Source organism: Hyaena hyaena, unplaced genomic scaffold (assembly GCF_003009895.1).
Source record: "Hyaena hyaena isolate Hyena2069 unplaced genomic scaffold, ASM300989v1 scaffold_202, whole genome shotgun sequence".
NCBI lineage: Eukaryota > Metazoa > Chordata > Mammalia > Carnivora > Hyaenidae > Hyaena > Hyaena hyaena.
Window position 1 is genome coordinate 2,102,401 of NW_024080832.1, and position 27,222 is coordinate 2,129,622.

Genomic DNA, 27,222 nt, shown 5'->3' on the forward strand with positions numbered 1-27,222 from the left:
CAATAATACAAATAAAACAAAATATTTTAATATTAAAAAAAAAAAAAAGAAAATGAAAACAAAACAATAAAAAATCTTCAAGACACAGCACAAGCAGTTCTAAGAGGGAAGTTTATAGCAATAGAGGCCTCACTCAATAAACAAGACAAATCTCAAATGAACAACCTAAACTTACAACTGAAGGAGATAGGAAAAAAAGGACAAACAAATTTCAAAGTTAGTAGACGGAAGGAAATAATAAAGATTAGAGTGAACATAAATGTAAAAGAGACCAAAAACTCAATAGAAAAGATCAATGAAACCAAGAGTTGGTTATTTGAAAAGATAAACAAAATTGATAAACCTTTAGCCAGATTCATTAACAAGAGAGAGGGAGGGAGAGAGAGAGAGAGAGAGAGATGGGGGTGGGGGGGCAAATAAATGAAATCAGAAATGAAAAAGGAGAAGATTCCACCAGAAAATTATAGAAGAATAAATGAATTCAGTAATGTTGCAGGATACAAAATTAATATGCAACCATTGGTTGTATTTCTATATCATAATAACAAAATATCAGAAAGAAATTAAGAAAATCCCTTTTGCAATTGCATCAAAAAGAATAAAATACATAAGAATAAACTTAACCAAGAAGGCAAAAGACCTGTACTCTGAAAGTTATAAGACATTGATGAAAGAAATTGAAGATGATACATATAAGTGGAAGGTTACACTGTGCTCATGGATTGGAAGAATTAATATTGTTGAAATGTCCATACTACCCAAAGCAATACAGAGATTCAATGCAATCTCTACCAAAATACCAATGGCATTTTTCACAGAACTAGAACAAATAATCCTATAATTTGAAGTTCCTCAAAACGTTAAAAATAAAAATACTATACAAGTAATTCCACTTCTGAGTACTCACCCAAAGAAAACAAAAACATTAATTTGAAAAAAATGTACGCTATAGTTATTGAAGCATTACTTATAATAGCCCAGAAATGATATGAAAGCAGTCTGTGTCCATCAATAGATCAATAGATCAATAAGACATGGTGCATAAGTACACACACACACACATACACGCCACACACACACACAATGGAATATTAGTCAATCATAAAAAGAATGAAATCTTGCCATTTGAGACAGCATGGATAAACTTAGAGGGTGAAATAAGTGAAATAAGTTAGAAAGACAAATACTGTATGGTTGCCAGAGAGAAGGAGAGTGGGAGGATGGGTTAAATAGGTGAAGGGGATTAAACAGTACAAACTTCCATTTATAATAAATCACAGGGAAGTAAGTACAACACAGGGAATATAGTCAATAATATTGTAATAACTACATAGGGTGACATATGGTAATAGGAGTTACTGTAGTAACCATTTTTTAATTTACATAAATGTCAAATTACTGTGTTGTACATCTGAAACTACATTGTATGTCAACTACACTTCAGTAAAAATAAATAATAAGACCTTGCCTTTGTCAAACACACGACAAGGAAGTCTTTAAGCCTGAAACCTAAACTGGCTAAATAAAAGAGACTATCCAACTAATGATACTGAATTAGAACATTACTAAAAAGTCTTATTTGGTCAAGTCTATACTTTAGGAGCAAGAGTTGTATAGGAAAAACTGTTCTAAAACTTAGAAATAAGGCAATAATTTTGCTTGCTTGCTTATTAACTCTCATACTTGAATACTTTCTCATAATTCTGCCTGATCACAGTCTGGGCGTGTTAGGGATGTAACTTGACTAAAAGGAACCCAGCCAGCCTTGTACTATTAGAGATTAATCTGTGGAAGGCTGATAAGGTATGATGGCTTTGCTTTTTCTCTGGTAAAGGAGATAACGTCAAGGTTATGATTTTATTGCCCTGCTGTACATTAACCATTTTGAATCTCTAACAGCAATTTTTCCTGACTACATACATCTTGGTTTTGCAAATCTCTCTCACTCCCACTCCCTTTTTTTAATTTTTTTTTTTTGTCTTTGAATCAAGCCTCTTTTATTCTTCCTGGGTCCTTCATTAATGAGTTTGATAAGACTTCAAAAGTCCCAAAAATACATTTTTCTCCTAGCTAGGATTTTAGAGTAGAAATGCTGAGACAACAGATGGAAGGCTCATCATAAACAGAACAAGACCACCTTCCTCCCCTCTGCCACACACAGAGAATATGTCTGGAAAACCACATCACTGCTGCTATCCCACTGCTTCTAAATGTTACTTTTTCCTCTGTTGTTAGCAACAGGACTTTACCACAACTTGTATTGAAGACACCTCCTCAACCACTTCTCTTCCAGGAACTTATTTATTTTTTTTTACCACTGCTTCCCCAAAAGCCATTTAGTTCTTCTGTCACCTTTGTTAGTGAAATGAATGTAGAGTGGATCTCCATTTCCTTCTGTTGCTCAGTGTTGAACTGAAGTCTCAGGTGGATGAATTTGATTGGTGTCCTAGATTCAAAGAGGGCTTAGGGAATTGAGTTTTCTGATTTCTACTATGAGGGGGCAGGACTCATAAGGCAGGGAAAGTTTTGGAGTATCCTAAGGATTTTCTAATCCCATAGCCAGCCAGAAAACATAACTAGTGTCCAAAAATGGAATTCGAGATTCTGTGTGGAGGGTCTGCTGTGAATAAATGCTTTGGTTCATGGGCTACATACATCAGTAGTTCTTAAAGCCCAGTTAACCAACAGATTTTCAAGAGATAATAAAATGATTGGTTTTGTTTTAAGTCATGAAATTTAGGGGTGGTTTGCTACACAGCAATAAATACTTGAAAGATACACTGTATATATTCTTTGTGTGTCTGCTTTCTTTACTCAATATTGTTTCTATTAATTTATCCATGTTATTGAATTATTAGTTTATTCATATGGATTGCTTATATAGTATTCCACTGTGTGAATATAGTACATTTCATTTATCTATTTACCATTGAGGAACTATTTTGTTAAACCACCTGAGAAGAATCTGGACATTAATGACAATGCCCATAAACAGTTTGGCATGTGTGTTTCAAGAACAAGGATATTTCTCCTACATAACCACAATACCACCATCATCACTCCCAAGACACTTAAAATTGATACAAGATTATCAAACACACAGTCCATATTCAAGTGTCTTCTCTTGTTCCAATAATGCCCCTTAGTAAATATTTGTTATTTTAAGCTGCTAAATTTTGGTGCCATTTGTTACACATCCATAGATAACCAATCCAGTAGGTATGACAAGGTAATAGATAAGTAATACAATGGGTCTGCTTCTTCCAGCAAAGATGTCTGGGGGATTTGGAGATTCACAGCTGTCTGACTTTCCTGTGTCTGTTCATATGTTGCCATGTCATATCTAAGGGTCCAAATCTATCCCAACTAGTGGCCTTACCTTAGCATAAGAGACACTATGGGGTTATGCAATGAATAGCTCTGTGACCCTCATCCACATCTGTGCTAGGTTACAGAAGAAAAGGTATCCTTTAAACTTCCACAGTGGTTTTTTAGAATTTCTCATTCATGTCTTGAGTTTGGATGAAAAGCTTTTAATTTATCCTTTTTTTTCTATATGCTCTCTAAGGCAGTCTAAAGCAGCTAGCCTATAAAGGTAAGGACAAAAATCCTCAATGAAATCACTCAGTATTTGTCTGGTACCTAACCTAATCTAAAACCTATTTGCCGGTTACGTGGGATGCGAGGTCAGTTGACACTTCAGTGATGTTTCGGCTGTCCTATTGGGTTAGCACTCAGTCCATTTCTTTCCTCAACATTCCTACCACATTTACCTCAAAGTTTCACCTGGAGCCACGTGATGTCTGATTTTGTGTTAACTGGGCTAGGCTACCCAGATATTTGGGTAGCAGTGTAGATCTTGCTGTGAAGGTATTTTTAAAGATGTGATTTAATATTTAAATCAGTAGATTTTGAGTAAAGCTGATTACCCTACATAATGTGGGTGGGCCTTCTAATCTGTTAGAGGCCTTAAGGAGAAAAGACAGATTCCCTGTCGAAGAGGGAGTTCTGTCTCCAGACTGCCCTTGGACTTGGGCAGCTCTTCCTTGTGTCCCCAACCTGCCCTGCAGATTTTGAACTTACCAGCCCCCACGATCACATAAGCCAATTCCTTAGCCTCTCTCTATACATCCTATTGGTTCCATTTCTCTGGAGAACCCTATTACATTTCCTAGACAGGGACTTCCCAAAGAAATCCACTAGCCAACACAGTTTAGATAAACACTGAATATCCATACTTCATCTCCAAGTTTTGAGAGCATATAGTCTGTATTACACATACCGATACTACACATACAACTCTGTCATAAACATTGTTGGGTAAAGTTTAACATTGTTGAACCAATTTCCAATTCTTCTGAATAGGTCAATGGAATTAAGATAGTTTTCTTCTTACAATGTATGCCCACAACCAGCAGAGTTAAGAATTTGGTAAAGAGGACCAAAGATAATCCATATATTCTGGCTCATTATGTAAAAAAGAATATGTTTATTACACTCGAAAAGATTTAAAAGAAAAAATACATATTATTGGAGATAATTAATTGGAGAGAGATGCTGTAAATGTAGGGAGGAACCCAAGCTTTTCGAATGTCTATCTTCCCTGTCTGAATCCTGATCTTCAACTGAACACTTTAACTATATTCCCTATATTTACTTTGATGGAAAAAATAGGGAATTACCTAACATTTGTCATGGAAATATAAAATAAATTGCTCTCAGAGCTATGATTTTCTTTGAGTCATTAACTTAAAAACATCTTACACACAAATAGTAGAATTATATTTCTCAGTTCATGGCACATGGTCATCATTGATCCATATAAAATCTTCTCTATGTTTGTTATTATTTATTTATTTTTATGCACATTCCCCAAATTCCGGTTTCCTTCCCTTCACTAAAGGCAACCCTTCTCATGTGTTTTGTATATATTTTTGGTTCTATATATTTTTGAAAAGTGTGTATTGTTTTCCGTGTATTTATTCTTTATTCAAAGTGAGTTGCTTTGTGCTTAACAGCTCCCTGTTACCATTTTTTTGCTCTTCAGCCTCTTTGAAAATGTTTATTTATTTATTTTGAGACAGAGAGAGACAAAAGCAGAGAGGGAGAGAAAATCCCAAGCAGGGTCTGCGCTGTCAGTGGGGAGCCTGAAGCTGGGCTCAAATCCATGAACCATGAGATCATGACCTCAGCTGAAATCAAGAGTAGGACACTTAACCAACTCAGCCACCCAGGCGCCCTCCTGATACCCCATTTTTAAATCAAGATTATGCTAGCCTAATAAAATTAGCTGAACAGGGGCGCCTGGGTGGCTTAGTCGGTTAAGCATCCGACTTTCGCTTAGGTCATGATCTCGCGGTTCGTGGGTTCCAGCCCCGCGTCGGGCTCTGTGCTGGCTGCCGGCTTAGAGCCTGGAGCCTATTTCAGAGTCTGTATCTCCCTCTCTCTCTGACCCTCCCCTGCTCACGCTGTCTCTCTCTCCTAGAAATAAATAAAAACATTTAAAAAAATTAGCTGAATAGCTTTAATCTTTTTTTCTATTTTCTATTAAAGCACATATGATAGGAGTTGTATACTCTTTGAATGTTTGATGGAACTCACCTGTGAAACCATGCGGGCATTAAAAAAATTTATTTTTATCAGATGCTATTAGCAACTTTTTTCATTTCTTCAATATTTACTGGTAATCTCAAATTTTTATTTCTTCTTTATGAATTGCGCTAGTTTAAATTTTTCTAGGAACTACCTGTCTCATCGAATTTTTCAATTTTATTAGCATAGACTCGTTCATTATACCTTTTATTAAGTTTAATATCTGTAATATCTGTAGCTATTCTCCCCCTTTCATTCCATATTTTGTTTCTTCATTTTATCTCCCCTTTATCCATCATCAGTCTTGTTCTAAATATGAATATCTTACAAATATTTTTTTAAGAAGCAGCTTTTGGTTTTGTGAATTTTTACTACATAGTTTTTGTTCTCTATTAAATTTTCTATTCTTATCTTTATAATTTCCTTCCTTCTTATTGCTTTAAGTTTTCTCAATTGCTCTTTTTCAAAATTTTGGAGAAATTTTGGGTCATTTATGTTTAACTTTTCTTGTTCTAATAAATGTACTTGAAGCTATAAAATTCTTTCTGAGTTCTGTTTTAACTGCACCTCATAAAATTTGATATCCAACACTTTTACAACCTAGTTCTAAACATGTTATTTTCTTTTATTACTGCCTTTTATTTTTTATTTTTTAAAAATGTCATTGCCATTTACCATTTATTATTACTATTTTTTAAGAGAGAGAGGGAGAGACAGTGTGTGAGCAGGTGAATGGGCAGAGACACAGAATCTGAAGCAGGCTGTCGGCACTGAACTGTCAGCACAGAGCCCGACGTGGGGCTTGAACTTGTGGGTCATGAGATCCTGAACTGAGCCAAAGTCAGATGCTTAACCAGCTGAGCCACCCAGGCACCCTATGACTGCCTTTTAAATCCAGGTTATTTATTAATACTTTCTTAGTTTCCAAACCATGAGAATTTTAGGTATCCTTTTGTTATCAAGTTCTACTTTTATTACAATATGGCTACAAAATGTAGCTTTTCTTTCAAAGGTACTGATACTTTGGAATCTACTGTAGTTTCCTTTACAGCATAATGCATATCCTGTTTTTACAAATCTTCTATGTGACTTGAAAATTTATTCACGTATATAGAGTTGTTTTTGTTAGACGGTGGTTTTTTTGGGTTAAATTTTAAAAATTGAAGTATGGTTGACACATAATGTTACATTAGTTTTAGGTGTACAACATAGTGATCCCACAAGTTTATGTTATGCTATGCTCACCACAAGTATAGCTACTATCTGTCACCATACAATACTATTACGATACCATTAACTATATTCCCTATGCCATACCTTTTAAATGAATCTTTTGAACTTCATACCTAATTTCCCTTTCTTCGTTGTTTTCACTACCTTGTAGCTCAGAGCCAATTGTCTTTTTTTTTTTTTTTTTAACCCATCTGTAGCTGGTTGATAAACATATATCCTGTAAAACTGGCTCTCTGGGAGAAAGAATTCAGACATGTAACATTCCTGGTTTCTGTAGAATAAATACTTCCATCACAGCCAATGTGAAGCTACCCATGGTTAACAAATGTCTTTCACAATTCCTGAACATTTTACAATTTGCTCTTGTTTGCCAGTATAAGACAGACCCAGTACTCCATTTCCTTTTTTTTTTTTTTAAGATATTCATTTTGTATTTTAGTTTGATCCCCCCTGGCTTTACTTATTTCATAGCTTTATTTTTCTCTCTGTTCCAGTTTTTTCTCCTCCTTCCTCTTTTTCAGTCGTGTCTGTCTCTGTGAACTGCTACAAGTCATTTTTGGAATGAGGGACACAAGACACAATTCTTTGACCAAAAAGAAAAATATAGCTTCCTAATTTTAAAAGGTTTAAATCTTAGTTCAGCTCTCAAAAAGTCCGTGCTCTGTGTCACGTTGTGCAACTCAGGGTCACCCGGTACTTGTGAGTTCCAACCTAGACTTAAAGAATCCCCTTCTCCAGCTGCTCCCTCATGTGGGAACCCTCCTAAACTATCCCGCCCACTGGGGCCTCATTTTTCTGGTTCCTCCATTCCTCCAGTCAGAATGATGATGTTTCTCTTGGCAATTTTGGGCACTGCAGCTTTATACCTGAGGCCTAACTTCAGGGCAAATCTGGCAGATGAAAGAAGGAAACAAATCCAAAGCTGCCCCTGGGGAGTGTTCCCTCTCCAAGTTTTGGCTCTCCTCATAGCCCACCTGCTTTTGTCTATTTTTCAGAGTCCTTCCGCACTTGCTTTTTGTCTGCTTTCCAGAGTTTCTAGTTGTGATCAGTGGAGAGATAAGCTCTTAAACTATTATTGGAAACTTCAGAATAAATTAAATATCATGGCTAGAGAGAACTCAAGTCTCTACAATTTTAGGTTTTTTCCCCCCTCCAATGAAACACATACTCCTGAGGGCATAGGATTGTTTTAGGGTACTCTGAATTTATATGAAGCCTGAAACCCAGAAAGAAAAGCAGACAGAAGCTTTCTGGGTAGCCTACTATGATTTCTGTTAAATATATCTCTTAACTGCTCACTTATTAGCAAAATGACATTGGACGTCCAAGCTATAAACCACCTTAGAAGTAGCTCAACATCTTCATTTGACAGAAGAGGAAATGAGGGCTCACAGAAGGGGAATGATTTGCCCTGTCACTCGGGAAGAGGGTGGCAAAGACTGGGCCGTAACTCGGCCTGTTTAACAACAGTTACTCAGGCATCTGGCAATAACTTCCTAAGTGTCAACTACTGTGCTGGCTAACTATTGCAGATTTTAAGGAAGACATGATATATGTTGCTTGAGGGAAATGGAAAGTTTTCTGTAGTGGGGAGGAAGGGCATATGGTAAAAAAAGAACTAAATCCCAGATTTCAGCTTTTGAATTGGCTTTGACTTTGGTCAAGGGACCAACTTTTTCTAGGCCTTCATCTGTCTGTAAATGGAAGTAATAGTCTAATCCATGTGAATTCTTTTGTTTGGGTTATAAGAGATAAGGTTTAGAAGCATTTGGCTAATACCTTGCTCAATGTTTTGATTGTTGTTATTCTTTGAAACTCACAAATCATCCAATTTTAAGCACTGGTCATGTATTGATCTTTAATGTGAATGAACATATTAAGAAAGGGTATCTAGAAATAGGGACATGGCACAAAATGAAGAAAGGGTATCTAACTTCCTGGAGGGAGGAAGCCTCCTCCCCTAAGCTTCATCTCCTTGAGCACTCATTTTCCATTGACCATACAAGGTTCTGGTCCCAAAGAGTTTATTACAAAATAAGGAAAGGAGGTCTAAGGAAGATTCACTTGTCATAGAATTTTGGCAGGTCATTACCCAAGATTACTTGATGGTCCACGCCAGCAGCTGTAATAGTGACCAGGTAGACGACACCCCCACTAGAGCCATCCCGGTTCATGGCCAGAGTGATAGCTGCAGAGGGTTTCAGGTTGGAGAGAAGGAGAGAGAATGACTCAGCTTCAGAAATCTTTTCCTTCCCCTCCTGTCCATAAGCTTACTACCACTTTCAGACCTCAAAACCCACCTTCTTGGGACACATATCAAGTGGTTTGCCAGTAAACCAACTTAAAAAAAATAAAGCCTTTCTTTATATGTAGCATCTCCTGGTGTTGGTGGTCTCAAAACTCCCACCACAAGGGATTTCGAGTTATGAATAGATACATAAGCAGCTTATGAATCCTTGACTATTTAACAATTGACTGTCATGAGCTAGCCCAAGCCCACTCTAGCACACCAGTGATTCTTAGAATAACTGCATATTCTAATTTGGGGTACTCAAATAAACAGTCCAGGTTTATGCCTTTGATTCTGAGGTCCTGTCTAGTGCAGTATATTGTCTTGCACTGTCCCTCTCAAAAGTGTTCCAGTTTGGACATTAAATTAAATGATCGCTCATGTATTCCTCATCGTGTTCCTCACACTCAACTTCCTTTCCGTGTTAAAAGCCCTCCCCAGGCACCCTTCCACTTGGTTAGTTACCTTTGGTGGCGAAAGACCTGCACTCCTCAGGAGACATGCCTGGTTTATATGCTGCATCCACATACCCGTAGATATAGGTGCTGCCAGAGCCACCAACGGCAAAGGGCTGCCGAGTCAGCATTCCTCCCAGGGTTCCATACACCTAGGGGAGGCGCCTTCAGGTCAGACTATGGAAGCATCGATCCTCTCCTTGCCAGTGAGGCAAGCAGCGCATCTCTGTGTTCTGCAGCGAAGCCCCACTGTCTCCTTCTCCCGTCCGTTGAGATTATACTATACTTTTAAAGGCAGTGTCCTTGGAACTCATTGGTAGAATGACATACGACTTCTATCTCCCTCTGTAGGGTAGCAGGGAACACCAAGGGAGGGAGTGCGTTGGGAGAGACTCACCTGACCCCCGTCACGTCGGTCCCAGCCAGCTACTATGAGATGTGCAGACAGGTCCTCCCGGTACTTATAAGAGACATTCCTTATCACGTTGGCAGCAGCTAGAACAAGCGGACATTCTTCCAGTTCCAACCTAAAGGAAGTGTTAGCAATAGGCGTCAATATGACTTCCTGAAGTTCTACCCTCCTGTGCCATTACCATCATCCCTGCCGAGGGACACTTGAAACCTGAGACCTATACCTGTAATAGTTCAAAGTCCAGCTTCTCTCCCACACGTACAGGGGACCAATCTCCCACCACCAACTGGTAAGAAAATTTCAGTGTTCCCCTCCTTTACTCTTTGCCCTACCCACCCATCCCCTAACTGTATAACTCTTGGCTGCAAGGGCCCTGCCTATGTGGATAAAAGTAGATAAGCTTTACTTCTGCACCAATGACCCTGGCATTTTACACGGTAACTGCCGGATGGTATGGTAGTCCACATCATCGTCTTCTTTCTCGTTATTTATATTAGGATAGTGATTCACAATTTTCAAGCCATTTTCACAGGGATCATTTGATTCTCAAAATAACCTTCGGGTGAGATAGGGTAGTTATTATTAATTATCTCCACTTTACAGAGGCAGAAACCAGGCTTGGGATTCAAGTGCCAGATCAAAGCTAATAAAAACAGGAGTCCAAACAAGAATTTTATATTGTTCACTGCAGCGCTCCTGGAATAGGATACTGTATAGGGGTTGCTGGTTGGGAGAACTGTAGTGAATGTGGACTGAGGACCCCAAAGCTTCATACCCGTGGAGCTCCAGTTGATAGGCAGCCATGTCTGCCATGGCTTGGGCATCAGCAGCAGAACCAGAAAGAGCACAGTAGATGTGTTGATGTAGGGGAGACAGCTTGTTATACACTCGGTTTACCACTGCCTCTCTGCCGGGAAGGAGTCAACAGTCACCAATATTAGTGTTGCCAGAATTCTTTTTTTTTTTTTTAATGTTTTTAATTTATTTTTGAGAGTCAGAAAGAGACAGCGTGAGCAGGGGAGGGTGCGAGCGAGAGGGAGACACAGAATTCAAAGACAGGCTCCAGGCTCTGAGCTAGCTGTCAGCACAGAGCCCGACATGGGGCTCGAACCCACAAACCGTGAGATCATGACCCGAGCCGAAGTTGGACGCTTAGCTGACTGAGCCACCCAGGTGCCCCATAGTGTTGCCAGAATTCTTGAGGTTAATCATACAGTGATTGTCAAATTTATTTGACAAGAGAACAGCCACTACAGAGCACATGAAATTTAATATTTGGATTAGAGCAGGAAGAAAAAATCATCTCAGATTAATTATTGCAAGTAATTATCAAAATTAGACTTATTTTCAGGCTTAGATTTTATAATAAAACAAAAAAAAAGTAAATTAAGAGTAATGTTCTTAAGTAATTTTTCTTTGCTATACCCATCTAGAGGAAGTTATGTGTTCTTTGGGACATAAAGTAAACAATATTGACCTAATCCCATATACCCATTTCGCATATGGGACCAGGAAACTGGTCAGGAGGGAGGAGACAAAATTAATTCAACATATACCGGATGAGAAGCTAGAATATCTGCTTGGCAGAACCATTTTTTTTCTTTCTATTTTATTTTATTTTATTCATTTCGTATAATTTTAGAGACAGAGCATAAGCAGGAGAGAGGGGCAGAAGGGGAGAGAGAAAGAATCTTAAGCAGGCTGAGGATTTGCGGCTCGACCCCATAACCCTGGGATCATGACCTGAGCTGAAAGCAGAGTCAGATGCTCAGCTGACTGAATCACCCAGGTGCCCAGAACCATCTTTTTTTATTTCTAAACATAGATGGAAGGAGGGCCCCTGAAATCTTTGTATCCTACCTCCTTCTCATACCCTTTTTTAATATAACCGCTCCTTTTTTTCTTTTTTGAATGTTTTATTTATTTTTGAGAGAGAGACAGAGACAGTGTGAGCAGGGGAGGGTCAGAGAGAGAGGGAGTCACAGAATCCAAAGACAGGCTCAGGCTCCAGGCTCTGAGCTAGCTGTCAGCACAGAGCCCTATGTGGGGCTCGAACCCACGAACCGTAAGATCATGACCTGAGCCGAAATCGGACGCTTAACTGACTGAGCCACCCAGGTGCCCCTCTTATGTACCCACTCCTGTAGGGATGGCCACATAAGCATTCAGGCTCCTGATTTCTCGTCCATCAATTTAGGGACCCAAGCACTTGCCATGTATCTCATGACAGGGATCTTTCTGAAAGGTTAACTCAATTTCTGCAAAATTCCACTGTCTCTTCATGAACGGGTAAGAAAAATCGGTTTTGGGGCCATTGGCTTCCTTCTAGAAGCATTCACTTTGACTGGTACTCACCCTGCAGACACCCGGGAGTCAGAGCCCACTACAACACCTCCGTCAAACTCCACTGCCATGATGGTTGTCTGTGGGGATGTGGAGGATGGGATGTCAGAGCAGTAAGAGTCTTGATTCCCTCATGTTACAGATGAAGAAACATTTCCAGAAAGGAGGTGACCAGCTGAAGATCATACAGTAATTCAGGCCAGAGCTGATTCCCAATATGGGATTTCCCCTCCATCTTTCCATTTTCTCTATTTCCTCTCCCAGCTGTAAGGGAATGTCATGGCATGATGGAAAGAATCACATCCCTAGGTCCCCAACTTCCTAAGTAGAATCTTTCCCAATTATAAAGAAAGAGGTGGGGATGAGGTCTGCAGAGGTAGAAATCTGGCTCAGAGTGGGAGGGCTTCCAAGCACTGGTGCCCCAGTACTTGTAGTATAAAGCAGCCCCACAAGTGAATTACTTCCACCACATGTGCTTGTTTCGTGTGCAGATGTGGTGCAGACCCAACACAGAGCAAGTGACTGTGACTTTGGGAAACAAGGTTGTCTTCTTTTGGCCCATAGTTCTCCATCCCACGCCCCCTTAACCAGTTTATTAAACAGCAGAAAACATCAAGGGCTGCAGTGATTAGCAGAGTCATACATTAAGTAAGGAGGGAAGCAGGCAGGAGCATGAGATGATTTAACATAAAGCTTTCATTTAAGGATTTCTGATCAAGAGGTCAGCCCATACCTCACTAGTTAGGGGAAGAGATCTGTACTGGGACGATTTGTTTGGGGAGTTTGGGCTGACTTTTTCAGGTCAAGGAAAGACATTAAGAAAAAGAATTCAGGAAGGTGAAAGGAATAAAGCTATACGTTTTCTACTCCTGTTGAGTTGGAAAGAGCCCTAAAGATCCTTGGTTCAAATAAGGAAACGGAATCATAGAAGAGGCAATTGACTTCTCAAGGTCACCCAGATTAATACAGACTGGGATTAAAACAAAGGTCTAACCTCCATCTCTTGTTGTGACTTCTGTTTTCTACTTCCCACCGCTCATCAGGCAGGGAGGGGAGTTTCTTTTTTTTTTGTTTTTTTTTTTTTTGTTTTTTTTTTACCTTATAAATGGGTTTAGTGCATTCTCATCATCCCATAAATTATTCTGGACCCCGGGGCTGTTGCCCTGAGTGTGCTTTCAGACATACTGACTTATCATGAAGGGAGGGCCACTGAATAAGGGCAGCCCCATTCTAGAGGTTATTTCTCGAAGACAATGCTGCCTTCAAGCCAAGAGTGGTGGCAGTAGTTTGGAAGCAAAAGCCAGCCAGCCAGCCAGCCTTGGGCAGTGGACAGCTTCGGTTGCCTAGCCTGGGCAGGCGGGTAGGAGTGTGCAGGGACGACCCAAGGAAGGGAGCACAGCAGCACCTGGGCCAAGCAGGAGCCTTCTTGGATCAGGCTGGTGAAGGGCACCACCAGCTCACAAGGAATCCCCATTATCAGGGCGGGGGTATGAGTTTCGCAGGGGCCAGTTTATCAAAGTGAGCAGTCCCTTCTCAATCAGTGCCCATATTCTCCTTTCCCAAGTGCGGTTCTACTTCCCCCAGGGCACCATTTCTTCATTCATCTGCACCTTCTCCGACCCCTTCCCTTGATTTAACCAGCCCCTCTCTCTAGTCCAGAGTTGAAAGCGAAAGCGCTTCAGAGAAGCTTCCCCTCGACACTTCCAGCGAAGAGCCAAAGCACCTCCTTCTCCACCAGCCTGGCGCGCCCAGTCCTTCGCGGACCCCTGCACGACCCCCTTCAGAATAGAGATGCCCTGTATTCATCGCAGGGCATCTGTACAAGCACTGGCTGCTACAATCTACCTCCTCACTCTGTTAGACACTACATTCATTCCTCAGAGCTTCCAGGGTCCCCCTGTCGCTCCACCTTCTTGACTCCTCTGCTAAGTAAACTCCTAGCACAGACTACTTACCCCAGTGTGGACTTCGTCAGACCGCAGCATCTCTGGGAGGCGCCAAGCTCTTTGCCGCCTGGGGCACTGGTTTCCGTCCTGGGACGTGGGCAGCGCACAGCCTGTATAGCCCCGCGCCTTCACTACGACCGCTAGAGGGCGCCGCGTCCTTTGGTGCGGCTTTGCACCCCGCGCTAACCTACCTGCGGCAGAACTGCCCAGAGACAAGTGACGAAAAGGTCTGGGGCTAAGAAAGTCCGAAGGCTGGGGTAAATAAAGTCCCGACAAATGGGGTCCGCAAGAGGTAGCAGTGAAAGGAAGGACGAGTGTGCGTGATGGAGTAGGCGGAGCCTCAAGGCTTCTGGCTGCAGAACCTCAGATGGGATTCCCACGCCTTCTCCCAAAACAGTCTGGGCGGGCCGCAGGCTGAAGGGGGCGGATCGACAGAGCCGCCTACCGCTTTCGCTTTCTCTTTCCGAGAAACCGCAGGCTTCTAGCTAGCGCCGCCTGATCCAGCCCTTCCCGGGACTTTCCAAAGCCCCGCCTCCGCCCGCCCTTCCCTCCTCTCCCCGCGGCGGGTGCCGGAGCCCTCTCCCACACGGACGCGACCGGCGCCCAGAGCCTCCCGCGCGGCGGGGACAGCGGAGAGTCCCAGGCGGGGCCGCGACCCCCGGCAGCGACAGCGCGCCCATGGCCGGCTCTGGGTCCCCCAGGCCTTGCGGGTGCCTCTGCCCGTCCCGAACTTCCGTCGCGTGGCTGGGGATAGCGCTGCTGGTTCTCGTCGACTGGGTGCTGCTCCGGGGCGCGCTCCCCAGAATCTGCTCCTTGCTGATACCCCCCGCGCTGCCGCTGCTGCGGGTCTGGGTGTCGGGCCTGAGCCGCTGGGCTGTGCTGTGGCTGGGGGCCCGCGGGGTTCTCAGGGCAACGGTCGGCTCCCGGAGCGAAAGCGCAGGAGTCCGGGGATGGCTGGGTGCTTTGCAGTCGTTGGCGGCGGCGCTGAGCTTGGCCCTGCCAGGACTCGCCCTCTTCCGAGAGCTGAGCTCGTGGAGGGTTCCCAGGGATTCTCACAGCTCCAGGCTCCTGCACTGGGGAAGTCGCCTGGATGCCTTCGCCCTCAGTTATGTAGCAGCACTGCCTGCAGCTGCCATTTGGCAAAAGCTCAGGGGACTTTGGGGGCCGGAAAGCCACGGGGGTTCAGGAGGGGCGGTGCGCCGGCTTCTAGGTTGCCTGGGTTCAGAGATACGACGCTTCCCGCTCCTGATGGTCCTGTGTGTCCTCTCCTGTCTTGGTAAGAGGGATGCAGGGAAAGAGGGACGGACAGAGATCGGCTAGTGTGGGTTCTGGGAAATGTGGATCAGGGGAGGGCGACCCAGCTCTGGTCGTGAGACCACCTAGTACCCAGGAAAGGGCCCTGGACTGGGTGGGAGTCAGGAGTCCTGGACTCCAGTGCTGCCTCAGTGTTGCCTCACTGGCCACCTTGGGCAAGTCCTTTCTTCTGGACAGCACACCCTATGACCTCTGGCCTTCCTAAGTAAACCCCAAAGGTCTGGTGGGGCTCAGGGTTGTGAGTTCCAGGGTGGCCTGTTCAGGGGCGGAGCTGTGTCCTCTGTCCGCTTTTTGCTGGTGCCCTCAGGATACTGGTGACAGTCAAAGAGGGGGATGGGCTGGGGGCAGTCTGGTTGGAGCTTATCTGCTTGCTTGGCTGACCCGTCCCTCCTTTCTCTCTCCAGGGGAGATGGCCATGCCGTTCTTCACGGGCCGCCTCATTGACTTCATTGTACAAGATAGGACAGCTTCTGGTTTCATGACATACATACTGCTCATGTCCATTCTCACCATAGCCAGGTCTGGGGGCTGAATGAAGAAGGAAGGTTGAGAATGGGGGGGGGGCAGAAAAAGGGGGAGATGGAAGTTGGGGCAACTGTCCAAAGTGCACTTTTTGGGACCTTCTCTCTGTCCCCTGAACACACCCTGATTCCTCTTCTCCTCATCTCTCTCTAGTGCAGTGCTGGAGTTCGTATGTGATAGGATCTATTACAGCATCATGGGCCGTGTGCACAGCCACTTGCAGGGAGAGGTATTTCAGGCTGTTCTGCGCCAGGAAACAGAGTTTTTCCAACAGAACCAAACGGGTGTGTCTTGAAACTCTTTCATTATACATCTATATACTCCCTATATTACCCATATATCCTCTTTTACTTACAACTTTGATCTCTCTCCCACATAGACATTGTCATTTCTAATTCTTGGTATGCCTCAAGAACAAAATATTATTATATTATACATATCATATCATATTTATTATATTATAACTATTATATTGTATTCATCATATCATATCTATCATATCATACTATATTCTGAATTTTTTCCATCTAAGATTTTTCCATAATTTATCCCCTGAGTGTATATTTAGATAGAAACTACAGAATTTCAAGCCTGGAAATTTTACGATCACAGAGTCCAACTAACTATTTTACAGAGAAGGAAACTGAAGCCTGGACCCTAAATGCTGAACCTGGCATGGTCATATATGGATAGAAGTGAGCTTTGGGATGGAACTTGTCTCCTGATTCCCAGCCCAGTGCCCAGTATTGTTTTCAGGACTGCTTTCTAGCAGCACCCTTTGTTTTTCCCCAGCTCTGTTATGTGACCAGCTTAAGCTCTTCTTGCCTTTATATGCAGCATGGGGTATACATGTTCTTTAAGGAACGAAAATTTGTCAGAGAAATGGAAATTCACATGGGCCTCAATTTCTTTATAGTTAAAATGGAAGTCTTCAGTCAGGCTTTCCCATTCTTTCTCTCTTTCTTTTTTCCTTCCTTCCTTTCTTTCTTAAATGTTTGTTTACTTTTGAGAGAGAGAGAGAGACAGAGCATGAGTAGGGAAGGGCAGAGAGAGAGGGAGACACAGAATCTGAGGCAGGCTCCAGTCTCTGTGCTATCAGCAAAGAGCTCTATGTGGGGGCTCGAACTTGCAAAGCTGTGAGATCATGACCTGAGCTGAAGTTGGATGCTTATCCAACTGAGCCACCCATGGGCCCCCAGTCTTTTTCTTTCTAACACTCATTCTCCCTGCACTGAAAACCCTAAGCTGCCCTATCCCCCTTGCCTTGTTTTCCTCAGCTCTTCAGAACACTGTGTGGTCCCCTCGTCGCCTCCCCCTGGCTCATTGCTAGTCTGTCCCACCCCTCTGAGCCTTTCATTGATTCACTGTCTTCTCCCCAACCCCGGCAGGAGCCATCACTTCTCGGGTGACAGAGGACACATCCACCCTGAGTGAGAGTCTGAGTGAGGAGCTGAGCCTATTGTTGTGGTACCTGGTGCGGGGGCTGTGTCTCTTGGTGCTCATGCTCTGGGGGTCACTGTCCCTCACCATGGTCACCCTCGCCGTCCTGCCTCTGCTTTTTCTTGTGCCTAAGGCACTGGGGAAATGGCACCAGGTATGTCCAGGGAGATACCTCACCCTACACAGACCTTCATTTCCCAGACTAGGCAGAATTAATTCCCTCAGGGTTCTCTCCTGGGACCCTCACTTGATTTTCCATCTTCACGGGACTCCTTGGCCATATAGTTCATGTTCCTGGATTGCTCAGTGTTGAGCTCCATATTCTGTGTGTATTGTCTTGTAACTTCTGCCCACAATCTGTCTTTACAAACATGATTACCAGCCTCAAGATTATGATTCCTTCGACCCTTCTCAGTGACCTCCTCTCTTGTGTGCCTCTTTAGTATCTAGGGAGTGTAATGATGCCCCCTTCTCTTTTCTTCATTCACCTGCCTCTTCTCACCTTTAGTCTCCAACTAGGTAACTCAGGCATTAGTGTCCCTTACGGTTCGCCAACCCTGTGTGACATCTCTTGTCCATGTCTCTACAGGCGCTGGCAGCACAGGTGCAGGAATCTCTGGCAGAGTCCAGCCAGGTGGCCATTGAGGTTCTGTCAGCCATGCCCACAGTCCGGAGCTTTGCCAACGAGGAGGGTGAGGCCCAGAAGTATAGGCAAAAGCTGCAGGATATGAAGACACTCCATCAGAAGGAGGCTCTGGCCTATGCAGTCAACCGCTGGACCACCAGTGTGAGCACCTGGAGATGAATGCCTAGTCCCTTGTCCCTGAGAGGCCTTGACTCCATTCCCTTTTCCGTGACTCTGTTCCACACTCTTCCACTGGGCAATGGTTGCTTCAGTATTGTCACCCTACTCAGTGTTCCTAACTGCCTCCCTTTTTTTAGGCCTGCTGGATGGCATCCTTTCACCAAGGTACACAGAATCCAGCCAGCCCCCTTTTGAGGGAGATCCACGTTTTCCAGTCCCAGGGCCTTTCTTTGCCTCTCAGGCAGCACTCAGGGAACCATAAATTCCTGTACCTGGTCCCGCATCATTCTGAGACTCTGTGAATGTGCTAGCAAGAGCCATGGGAATAGCAGAAGCCTGGGATAAGGGGCATCTGTTATATAATGGAAAGAGAACTAGAGCAGCATTTGGGAATTCCTGGCTTGATGCTGCCATTTACTAGCTTTTTGACCATGGGCTAGTAACTTACTTTCTCGTGAGACCATTTCCTCGTTTTAAAAAGTGGGAGTGGTATGACCTTGTCTACAGGGTTGTTGGTATGAATTTTAGATGGCATCACATTCATGAAGGCCTTTTGTGAAGAGCAAAATGTTCCTTGGAAGCGATAACGGTGATGGTGATGATAGTGATGATAACCGAGCACGACTCCATGGAGCCTCCGTGCTGCATTCTTCCCTTCCCTCTGGGGAACCTCCTGCTCTTACCTGGGGGAAAGGGTCTTTATATCTTCATAATGACTAACGAGTCTAGTTCCTTGCACCTCCCTTGAGATATTTCAACCACAATCCTTTTTTTCTGTGGCCTTTCCACAGATCTCAGAGATGCTGCTGAAGGTGGGAATCCTGTACATAGGTGGGCGGCTGGTGACAAGTGGGGCTGTAAGCAGTGGAGACCTTGTCACATTTATTCTCTATCAGATCCAGTTCACCACAGCTGTTGAGGTGAGACCCTTCCGTTTTCATTCCCCCGTGCTTTTCCATCCCATGTTCTGTCACCACCTGTGTCACCTTCCTTCCATGCTTTACCCTTCTCATATCACATAACCCTGGCAAATAGATTAGTTCTCTCCCTTCTCAATACTCTTATCCCCCCCCCCCCCCCCCCGCTCCCAGGCACTGCTCTCCACCTACCCCAGCGTACAGAAGGCTGTGGGCTCCTCAGAGAAAATATTTGAATACCTGGACCGGATTCCTCGCTGTCCTGCCAGTGGTGTGTTGACTCCTGTAAACCTAGAGGGCCTTGTCAAGTTTCAAGATGTCTCCTTCGCCTACCCAAACCGTCCAGATGTCCCAGTGCTGCAGGTACAACCTACCGATCCTCGGTGTTCACCAGCCTCACTCTCGACTCTGCCATGCTAAACTTCCTTCTTGCCTTCAGCCTGCTTAACACAAGGTTCAGGTAGAGCCTTCCGAACCCTCCAAAGGCAAAGATGAGCACTGTCTACTCCATACAACTGCCCCAAACTCAAGAGCTGGTTTGAATTTCTAAGGAGAATTGAGAAGAGGCTCTCAGGGGGAAGGGTCTCATATCCTAAGAAATTGCTGAAGCAAAATCTATCTCTAGTCTTCTTTCTTTTTCTTTCTATTTGTGATTTAGACTGTAATTTTCTTTTCTGTTTTCTCATGATATGTAATACCAGGTGTGTGGTATACCAGTGCTTGGTCTTCACTCTGGTTTTTGCCTCACCTTTCGTCTCTACCCCTTGGGGAGCTGTCTCCCTGATGAACAGAGGTCTATGCCTGTGGGAGGATAGGAGTTGCTGTATTTCCCCAATTTCCCCCCTTTCTTCTCTGGGGTAAGACATCATGCTATGTAAGGAGACAATGACAGACTAAAGGTTAGAGTCTCAGTCTGCCTCTTTATTTTTGATTCTCTGGCTTCCAGGGGCTGACATTCACCCTGCGTCCTGGTGAGGTGATGGCTCTGGTGGGGCCCAATGGGTCTGGGAAGAGCACAGTGGCTGCCCTGCTGCAGAATCTGTATCAGCCCACTAACGGGCAGGTGCTGCTGAATATGAAACCCCTTCCCCAATATGAGCACCGCTACCTGCACACACAGGTAAGCAAGAAGATGGCATGGGGGAGGGCAGGGGGCATTGAGTGAGAAGAACTCTCAACGATACTCTTACCAAGCACTCCAAAAGGAAGGCTAGGGAGTGATGGTCCTTGAATGGAGATGGGATGTGGTCGGGAGAGGGGCTCTGGTGTGTAATTTTGTGATATGCCTTCGGTAAAGATTTTGAGCCATCAATCTCTAGATAACCACACTCCTGTGTCCCTTGTTCTATGACTCTTCATCATATTTTGTCCCAGGTGGCTGCAGTGGGACAAGAGCCACAGCTATTTGGAAGGAGTTTTCGAGAAAATATTGCCTATGGCCTGGTCCAGAAGCCAACTATGGAGGAAGTCATAGCTGCTGCAGTGGAGTCTGGAGCCCATAGCTTCATCTCTGAACTCCCTCAGGGCTATAACACAGGTGCTTTCTCAGCTCATGTCATCACCCAGACATCTTTACTGAAACCTTTATTCAGTAGTTCTTCCCAACCCACTGAAGTTTAAAGGTGTAGGATCTTGTTCCTATGGCTTCTTCATCCTCACATCCTTAGAACTTCTTCACCTTCCCAGAAGGAAGGTGAATGCATCCAGTCCTTGGTGTGTGTGTGTGTGTGTGTGTGTGTGTGTGCGTGTGCATATGCGCATGTACACGTGCAAGCAAGCACGTGGACGTACATGTGGTTGCCCAGCCCTCACCTGGGCTCTTATCTCTACAGAGGTGGGCGAGGCTGGGAGCCAGCTATCAGGGGGTCAGCGACAGGCAGTGGCCTTGGCTCGAGCACTGATCCGGAAACCACGTGTACTTATCTTGGATGATGCTACCAGTGCCCTCGATTCAAATAACCAGTTACGGGTGAGAGAGACATTTTGTTAGTGACTATATCCCACCCAGTCTTCCTTCCTTCACTCATCCTGTGTGAGCTATACTAACATAATTATCCAAACCAATCCTTGGAATTCTCAGTTCCCAACAGCTGCTCTTCAAGATGCTTAGAACCAATTCAAAGAGACTATCTATAGACTCAATCTCTGAAGCCAAACATAAGAAGACCATCCTAATAAGATTAGTATCAATTGAGCTTTTGCTCTTTTACTGTATGCCAGACATGCTACCAGGCTCTCTCCATGTACTGTCGCACTCATTTATTAATCATAAATGCCTGTGAGCTGGGCATTGTTATCCTCATTCTACAGATGATAAAATAGAGGCTAAGAGAGGTTGAGTGACCTGCTAAATGTGAGCTGTTGAGTAGTGGAGCGTAGACCCAAAAGCAATCCTGCCTGACCATGCTCATGCTTTTTGCCACTAAGTTATATTTCTTTAAAATGGAATAGAAAACCCCCAGTTTATAGGTAGAGAGGAGAGACTATTTGATGTCCTTTACTCTTTCTTTATGGGCTTCACCATAGGACGCTTACTTTTATTCTACTGTTGCCACCTCATGTAAACAGTCCTTAACAAATCAAAGGTTGGACAGAGAAATACTCAGAACAAGAATCTTCAACTCTTTGGGGTTGTTGGTAGAGGTGGCAGTGACCCTGGTGATTCCTGCTCTGGAAACACGGATGTCTCCCTGGGTTCTTGACAGAATCCGTGTCTTTTCTCAGGTGGAGCAGCTCCTGTACAAAAGCCCTGAGCGATGCTCTCGGTCTGTGCTTCTCATCACCCAGTGTCTCAGCTTGGTGGAGCAGGCTGACCAAATCCTCTTTCTAGAAGGAGGCACCATCTGTGAAGCAGGAACCCACCAGCAGCTCGTGGAGAGGAGGGGACGCTACTGGGCCATGTTGCAGGCTCCTGATGGGTCAGGTGCTCCAGAATGAAAGACTTCTCAGACCTGCACATGCCACCTCCTTCCCTTCTTTTCTGCCCTCTGTAGTGGAGAATTTGGGAACAAAGGTGTTACCGGAGCTGCACAATAGGCAGTTGCTTCTAGGAGTGACCTCTTAGAATGATGCCTGAAATTATGCCACGAGTGTTACCACCTCTCCAAGCTCCTCTTGATAATGTGGATTTCTTGGAAGAAAAGAGTTTGTAACCCCTTAGTGTAACTGGGTTTAGAACCAGGGTTGTTGTGGATACAGCCCTGAAAATGAGAAGAACTTTAGAATACACAGAGAAAATACTTTCCAATAGGACTACAGGCATATGCTGGCCCATAAACACACTCTGGATCCTTGATATTTATAATAAAGTTGGTGTTTTATAACTGTGGTTTCTCCTGTTATCAGCGCACCAAATGGCTCACCAGCATTTGCACACTTCACAGTCCTAAGTGTGCCATACCCTCCCTTAAGTTTTCTGTTTCTTATGGTTGCCCCTCCACTACCCCATGCTCCCATGTCTGCGCCCAAGGATAAGCGGGAGTGGGATACAGCACCCTCCAAGCACCAGCAGCCGCAGCTCCCAACTGCGAGCCATGGCCTTTCTGATGTGGAAAATGGAGGGCGAGCGCAGCTAGAGGAAGTGCAAGCGCGCAGCCAGAGAGCTCAGAGTTTACCACCGGCCCCTCCCTGGTCTTTTCCTCCAGAACTCACCCGGCTCAGAGGTGGCACCTGCCGGGGGTAATTTCAGCCCAGTGCGGGCGGGGGGGGGGGGGGGGGGGGGGGGGCGGGGAGAGCGGTTTAGTAAATTTCTTCCATTCTGGGAGGGCCATGGTAGTGTGATGTTAACAGTTGCCGGGTAGTTTAGGCCAACACAGGTTGCAAGGAGAGACAGGGTTTAGTTAGAAGAGTTTCCCCAAAGTGCTCAGTCGATCGGGAGTGGTGTGAGGAGCTGTGTGCAAAAAGGGTGGTTCTTTCGGGTGGCTATAGGTTAGGGAGATAGAACCGGGAGCGGCCCTGAGGGACAAAGTCGAAAGATTCAGAGACCGAGCCTTCTTCCCCCAGACGCTGCGGGTATATGCCGCTGCCGGCTGCCCCAGAACCGGTCCTCAAGACTCACTGCCCCCACATCCTCCTCTTTGTCCGACTCTTATAAAATGATGCTCCTATGAACACCCCAACTCCCGGAGGTGAAACTGTCCCCGGCTTCTTGCTGACTTGCAGCTTTCTGGTTGAAGCTAAGCCTTCAAGACCATACAACCCCATACCCACTTCGTAAGTGTTCCAGAAGATGCCCTGCGGCGTGTCGGTGTCTACTGTAATCTCAGCGCCAACAGGGCTTTCGAAGCCTCTCCCTCTCTTTCTCCTTTTCTTCTGACAGCCTATCACCCCCTGTTTCCTCAACCCCTGTAAAGCCGGCGCAGAGAAACCTCTTCCTAATATTCCTGGTCTCCAGCCACCTACTAGCCTCTTCTTGGAAAGGGCAGGGGGATGCGGAAAAAATTCTGGTTCCCTCCCCTTGAGGCTGAGGGCTTTCGCTTTCGCTTCCCCTTCCGACACATCTCCGGGTCCTAGGCGATTATGGCGCTGCAGGAGGTGTGCGGGGCCCCCCGAGGGCCGAAGAAGGATTGCGCCTTCCCCGCCCTGGGCAGCCAGCTTCGCTCGGACCCCGGACACTACAGTTTCTCTCTGCGATCTCCGGAGTTCGCCCTCCCCCGAGGAATGCAGGTCAGGGCTGTCAGACAACCCCCCGGGGCGGGGGACGGGCCCGAGGGCTCAGGGGAATGGAGGGTCTCCCGTGAGACTCCCTAGAGGCCAGGAAAGCCAGAGGAGGCCATCCTTCAGTCAAGGAGAGCCGCATCCAGGGCCCAGTGCCAGGGCGGGGGCCACGTGGGAATCAGGGGCTGATCGCCTGAGGGTTAGAAAATACAGATTAGGGCAAAGAGTTAGAGGTGTGGTGGAGGGAGACCAGAGAGCTTTCCTGCCAGTTCTCCATCACACACAAATCACGAAGCCTTTTGCATGGGGCTATCGTATGCTATAGGGGCCGTGGAGTGTCTTGGAAACCGGGTGAACTGTGGCTGGTGGCTTCCTCTCAGCCATTCAACTGTTGTGTGTCTTGGCTCAGTCACTTAGTCAAGCAAGGTCTGGGGCATCGCTTCTGTAAAATGGGGATATTATTAATAACACCCATCGTGGGGGTTAAAGGACCTATGGATGGGGAAAAAACCACATTAAGTCCACTCTTAAAATGTTTAATTACAGCTAACATTTATTTCCTTTCCTATCTATCGTGCTGGAAAATGGGAAAGGTTGGTGTCACGTGCTTCTTTTCCCAAGCCATTTCCTCATAGAGATTGGTTGTTAACCGTTACAGTTATTGATGGTTGGAGAATCTCTGCCTATCTTCTCATTCCCAAACTCTCCTAAGCCCTTTCCTGGAGCCCCATGAAAATTTCAGTGCCCCGTTCTCTGCCTTTTCTTTCTTATTAGCCCACTGAATTCATCCAGTCCCATGGTCGGAATGGAGAAAGGAACGTTCAGATCGAAATGGCCCACGGCACCACTACGCTGGCCTTCAAGTTCCAGCATGGAGTGATTGTGGCGGTGGATTCTCGGGCTTCGGCTGGGAGTTACATCAGTGAGTATGTGTGTTCCAGCAGGCAGAATCTGGGAGGCTGGGTCCCCCTCTCAGCAGGAGCCCAACATCTACACCAGGGCAGAAGCAGATGCTGATTTTGTACACGCAGGGAGAACTGCAGAGGTTAGTCCTCCTCTCTCAAAACTTCATCTTCTTCCAGGCACCTTAAGGTGTAATAAGGTGATTGAGATTAACCCTTACCTGCTTGGCACCATGTCTGGCACTGCAGCGGACTGTCAGTACTGGGAGCGTTTGCTGGCCAAGGAATGCAGGTATTCAAGGCCTCTTATCTCCTTCCTAAACCTTTTGGTCAATCCTGGATTCCAGAACCTCCAGATCACTGCTCCTCATCCTTTCCCCCTGTGCTAATGTAGCATCTTGGTGCTAACGTAGTATTTCACAAAACAGCATTTTGGTGATAAAAGCTTTCTCCCAAATCTCAGCCTATGCTCCAGCCAGTAAACCAGATAATTCGTCAGTCATTTAGCCCCGGCATCATCAATCCTGGTGGGACAGTATCATTTACTAGGATTTCTTTATGTGGTTTAGATACTTTAAATCCCAAATCCCTCCCTGATCCTTAGATCCTATAAAATCATCCCTCTCAAATGCTTATCTCTTTAATCATTTCCTGTGCATCCAGTGGGTTGCTCAGAGATCTAGCTTTCTGCCACCTGTGAGTCCTCTGCCCCCCACTACCCTGTTGTACCCAGGCTGTACTATCTGCGGAACGGGGAGCGTATCTCAGTGTCGGCAGCTTCCAAACTGCTCTCCAACATGGTGTTTCAGTACCGAGGCATGGGCCTGTCCATGGGCAGTATGATCTGCGGCTGGGATAAGAAGGTGGGTGCTTTCCATTTTCCATATTCCCTCTTGACGGACGAGAGACCAGGTTCCCCATCATATGCTCCCACTCCCTGCCCTACAAGATGTGTGGTGCATAGAACACTGTTATAGAGCTGTTCCAACATATCCATGGGCTGTTTCTGGGTCCAGACGTGGACCATTGTTTGATAAGCTTGTCCTTTTCAATAAAATAGCTGATTCCAACTTTTTTTTTTTTTTTTTTTTTTTTTTTTTTTTTTTTTTTTTTTTTTTTTTTTTTTTTAAAATTCTTTTTTTTGTTTTTTTTTTTTTTTTTTTTCACTCTTTTGGCTTACACTTGAACCTGTATGTTACTAAAAACTCGCTCCCCAGTTCCATCCTGGAACATTCTTGCTTCCTATAGGGTCCTGGACTCTACTATGTGGATTCANAGCTTGTCCTTTTCAATAAAATAGCTGATTCCAATTTTTTTTTTTTTTTTTTTTTTTTTTTTTTTTACCCCTGAAGTTCTAGGATTGTTACTAAAATGCTATCCTGCGGTCATTCTTACTCTTTTGTCCACTCTTTTGGCTTACACTTGAACCTGTATGTTACTAAAAACTCGCTCCCCAGTTCCATCCTGGAACATTCTTGCTTCCTATAGGGTCCTGGACTCTACTATGTGGATTCAAATGGGAATCGGCTCTCCGGAAATATGTTCTCCACTGGCAGTGGAAACACCTATGCCTACGGGGTCATGGATAGTGGCTACCGGCCAGATCTTAGCCTCGAAGAGGCCTTTGAGCTGGGCCGCAGGGCTATTGTTTATGCCACCCACCGAGACAACTATTCTGGAGGCGTTGTTAATAGTAAGAGACCAATTCTATCACTACCACACTCCTGGGTGGGGAAGGGGATTTTGAGATTGGGAGAGTCAGGGGAGGCAGAGTAGGGAGGAGCTTTGCAGCATGGGAAGAGGGGCACTGAAGTTCTAGTAAGAAGGTATGTTTGGAGCGTATGTTTCAGTGTCTGTTGTTGTCACCTTCCACATAAGACCACTGACAGAAACTTGCTGAAGTGAAAGGTGACTCTATGTTTAGTCTCCTTTGCCCACAGTGTACCACATGAAGAAAGATGGTTGGGTGAAAGTGGAAAGCACAGACGTCAGTGACCTGCTGCACCAGTACCGGGAGGCCTGGCAGTAATGGCGGCTGCTGGACACGCCTTCTCTGGCAAAGCCTGGCTGACTCAGGGTCCAGGCCAGCTTACACCCCACAGGAAAGAGGGGCCTAACCTGAGCTCTGTAGGAGATAACCACTGGCCAGTGGGGGCAGGGGGGATTTTACCCCATTGAGAGTTCTCTGTTTCAGGGATCATTCCCCTTTCCCAGCCTCTGGTTGCTCCACTAAACACAATAAAGGAAAATGGTTATAAATGCCTGTTTTGTGGGCCAGTGGGCTTGAGGCTGGGGTTGTTGGGAAGAGGGGGCAGGAAATAGAGAAGCTTTCCCTGAGAAGAGACTCAAGCCCCCACCTAACAAATGGGGCTTCACCAAATATTTCTCTTGGGTT

At 45.1% G+C, this 27,222-nt stretch overlaps 3 protein-coding genes across 5 annotated transcripts; 2 read left to right on the forward strand and 1 right to left on the reverse strand.

The window, feature by feature from the left end:
- Window positions 1-8,832: 8,832 nt before the first annotated feature.
- Window positions 8,833-14,623, reverse strand: PSMB9 (proteasome 20S subunit beta 9). The gene is made up of 6 exons (XM_039241750.1): window positions 14,281-14,623; window positions 12,338-12,405; window positions 10,758-10,889; window positions 9,968-10,097; window positions 9,581-9,722; window positions 8,833-9,013 (listed from the first exon to the last, which is right to left on the reverse strand). Exons 1-6 carry the CDS (start codon window positions 14,308-14,310, stop codon window positions 8,886-8,888), a joined length of 630 nt encoding a protein of 209 aa, XP_039097681.1. The 5' UTR covers window positions 14,311-14,623; the 3' UTR covers window positions 8,833-8,885.
- Window positions 14,624-14,739: 116 nt separating this feature from the next.
- TAP1 (transporter 1, ATP binding cassette subfamily B member) lies at window positions 14,740-22,592 on the forward strand. Its single transcript, XM_039241770.1, has 11 exons — window positions 14,740-15,547; window positions 15,990-16,104; window positions 16,261-16,391; window positions 17,496-17,701; window positions 18,137-18,334; window positions 19,144-19,272; window positions 19,444-19,632; window positions 20,216-20,389; window positions 20,644-20,806; window positions 21,102-21,238; window positions 21,994-22,592. The coding sequence occupies exons 1-11, from the start codon at window positions 14,950-14,952 to the stop codon at window positions 22,204-22,206; spliced, it is 2,253 nt and encodes a 750-aa protein (XP_039097701.1). The 5' UTR covers window positions 14,740-14,949; the 3' UTR covers window positions 22,207-22,592.
- A 337-nt stretch (window positions 22,593-22,929) lies between these two features.
- On the forward strand, window positions 22,930-27,086 carry PSMB8 (proteasome 20S subunit beta 8). 3 transcript variants are annotated; one of them, XM_039241775.1, is made up of 7 exons: window positions 22,930-22,947; window positions 23,782-23,934; window positions 24,700-24,847; window positions 25,008-25,119; window positions 25,561-25,690; window positions 26,316-26,520; window positions 26,768-27,086. In XM_039241775.1, the coding sequence occupies exons 2-7, from the start codon at window positions 23,788-23,790 to the stop codon at window positions 26,854-26,856; spliced, it is 831 nt and encodes a 276-aa protein (XP_039097706.1). In that variant the 5' UTR covers window positions 22,930-22,947; window positions 23,782-23,787; the 3' UTR covers window positions 26,857-27,086. The 3 variants fall into 3 exon arrangements, with proteins under 3 accessions (XP_039097706.1, XP_039097704.1, XP_039097707.1); XM_039241773.1 differs by lacking the exon at window positions 22,930-22,947 and adding an exon at window positions 23,132-23,481; XM_039241776.1 differs by lacking the exon at window positions 22,930-22,947 and having other exon boundaries at window positions 23,531-23,934; window positions 26,752-27,086.
- The last annotated feature ends 136 nt before the right edge of the window (window positions 27,087-27,222 follow it).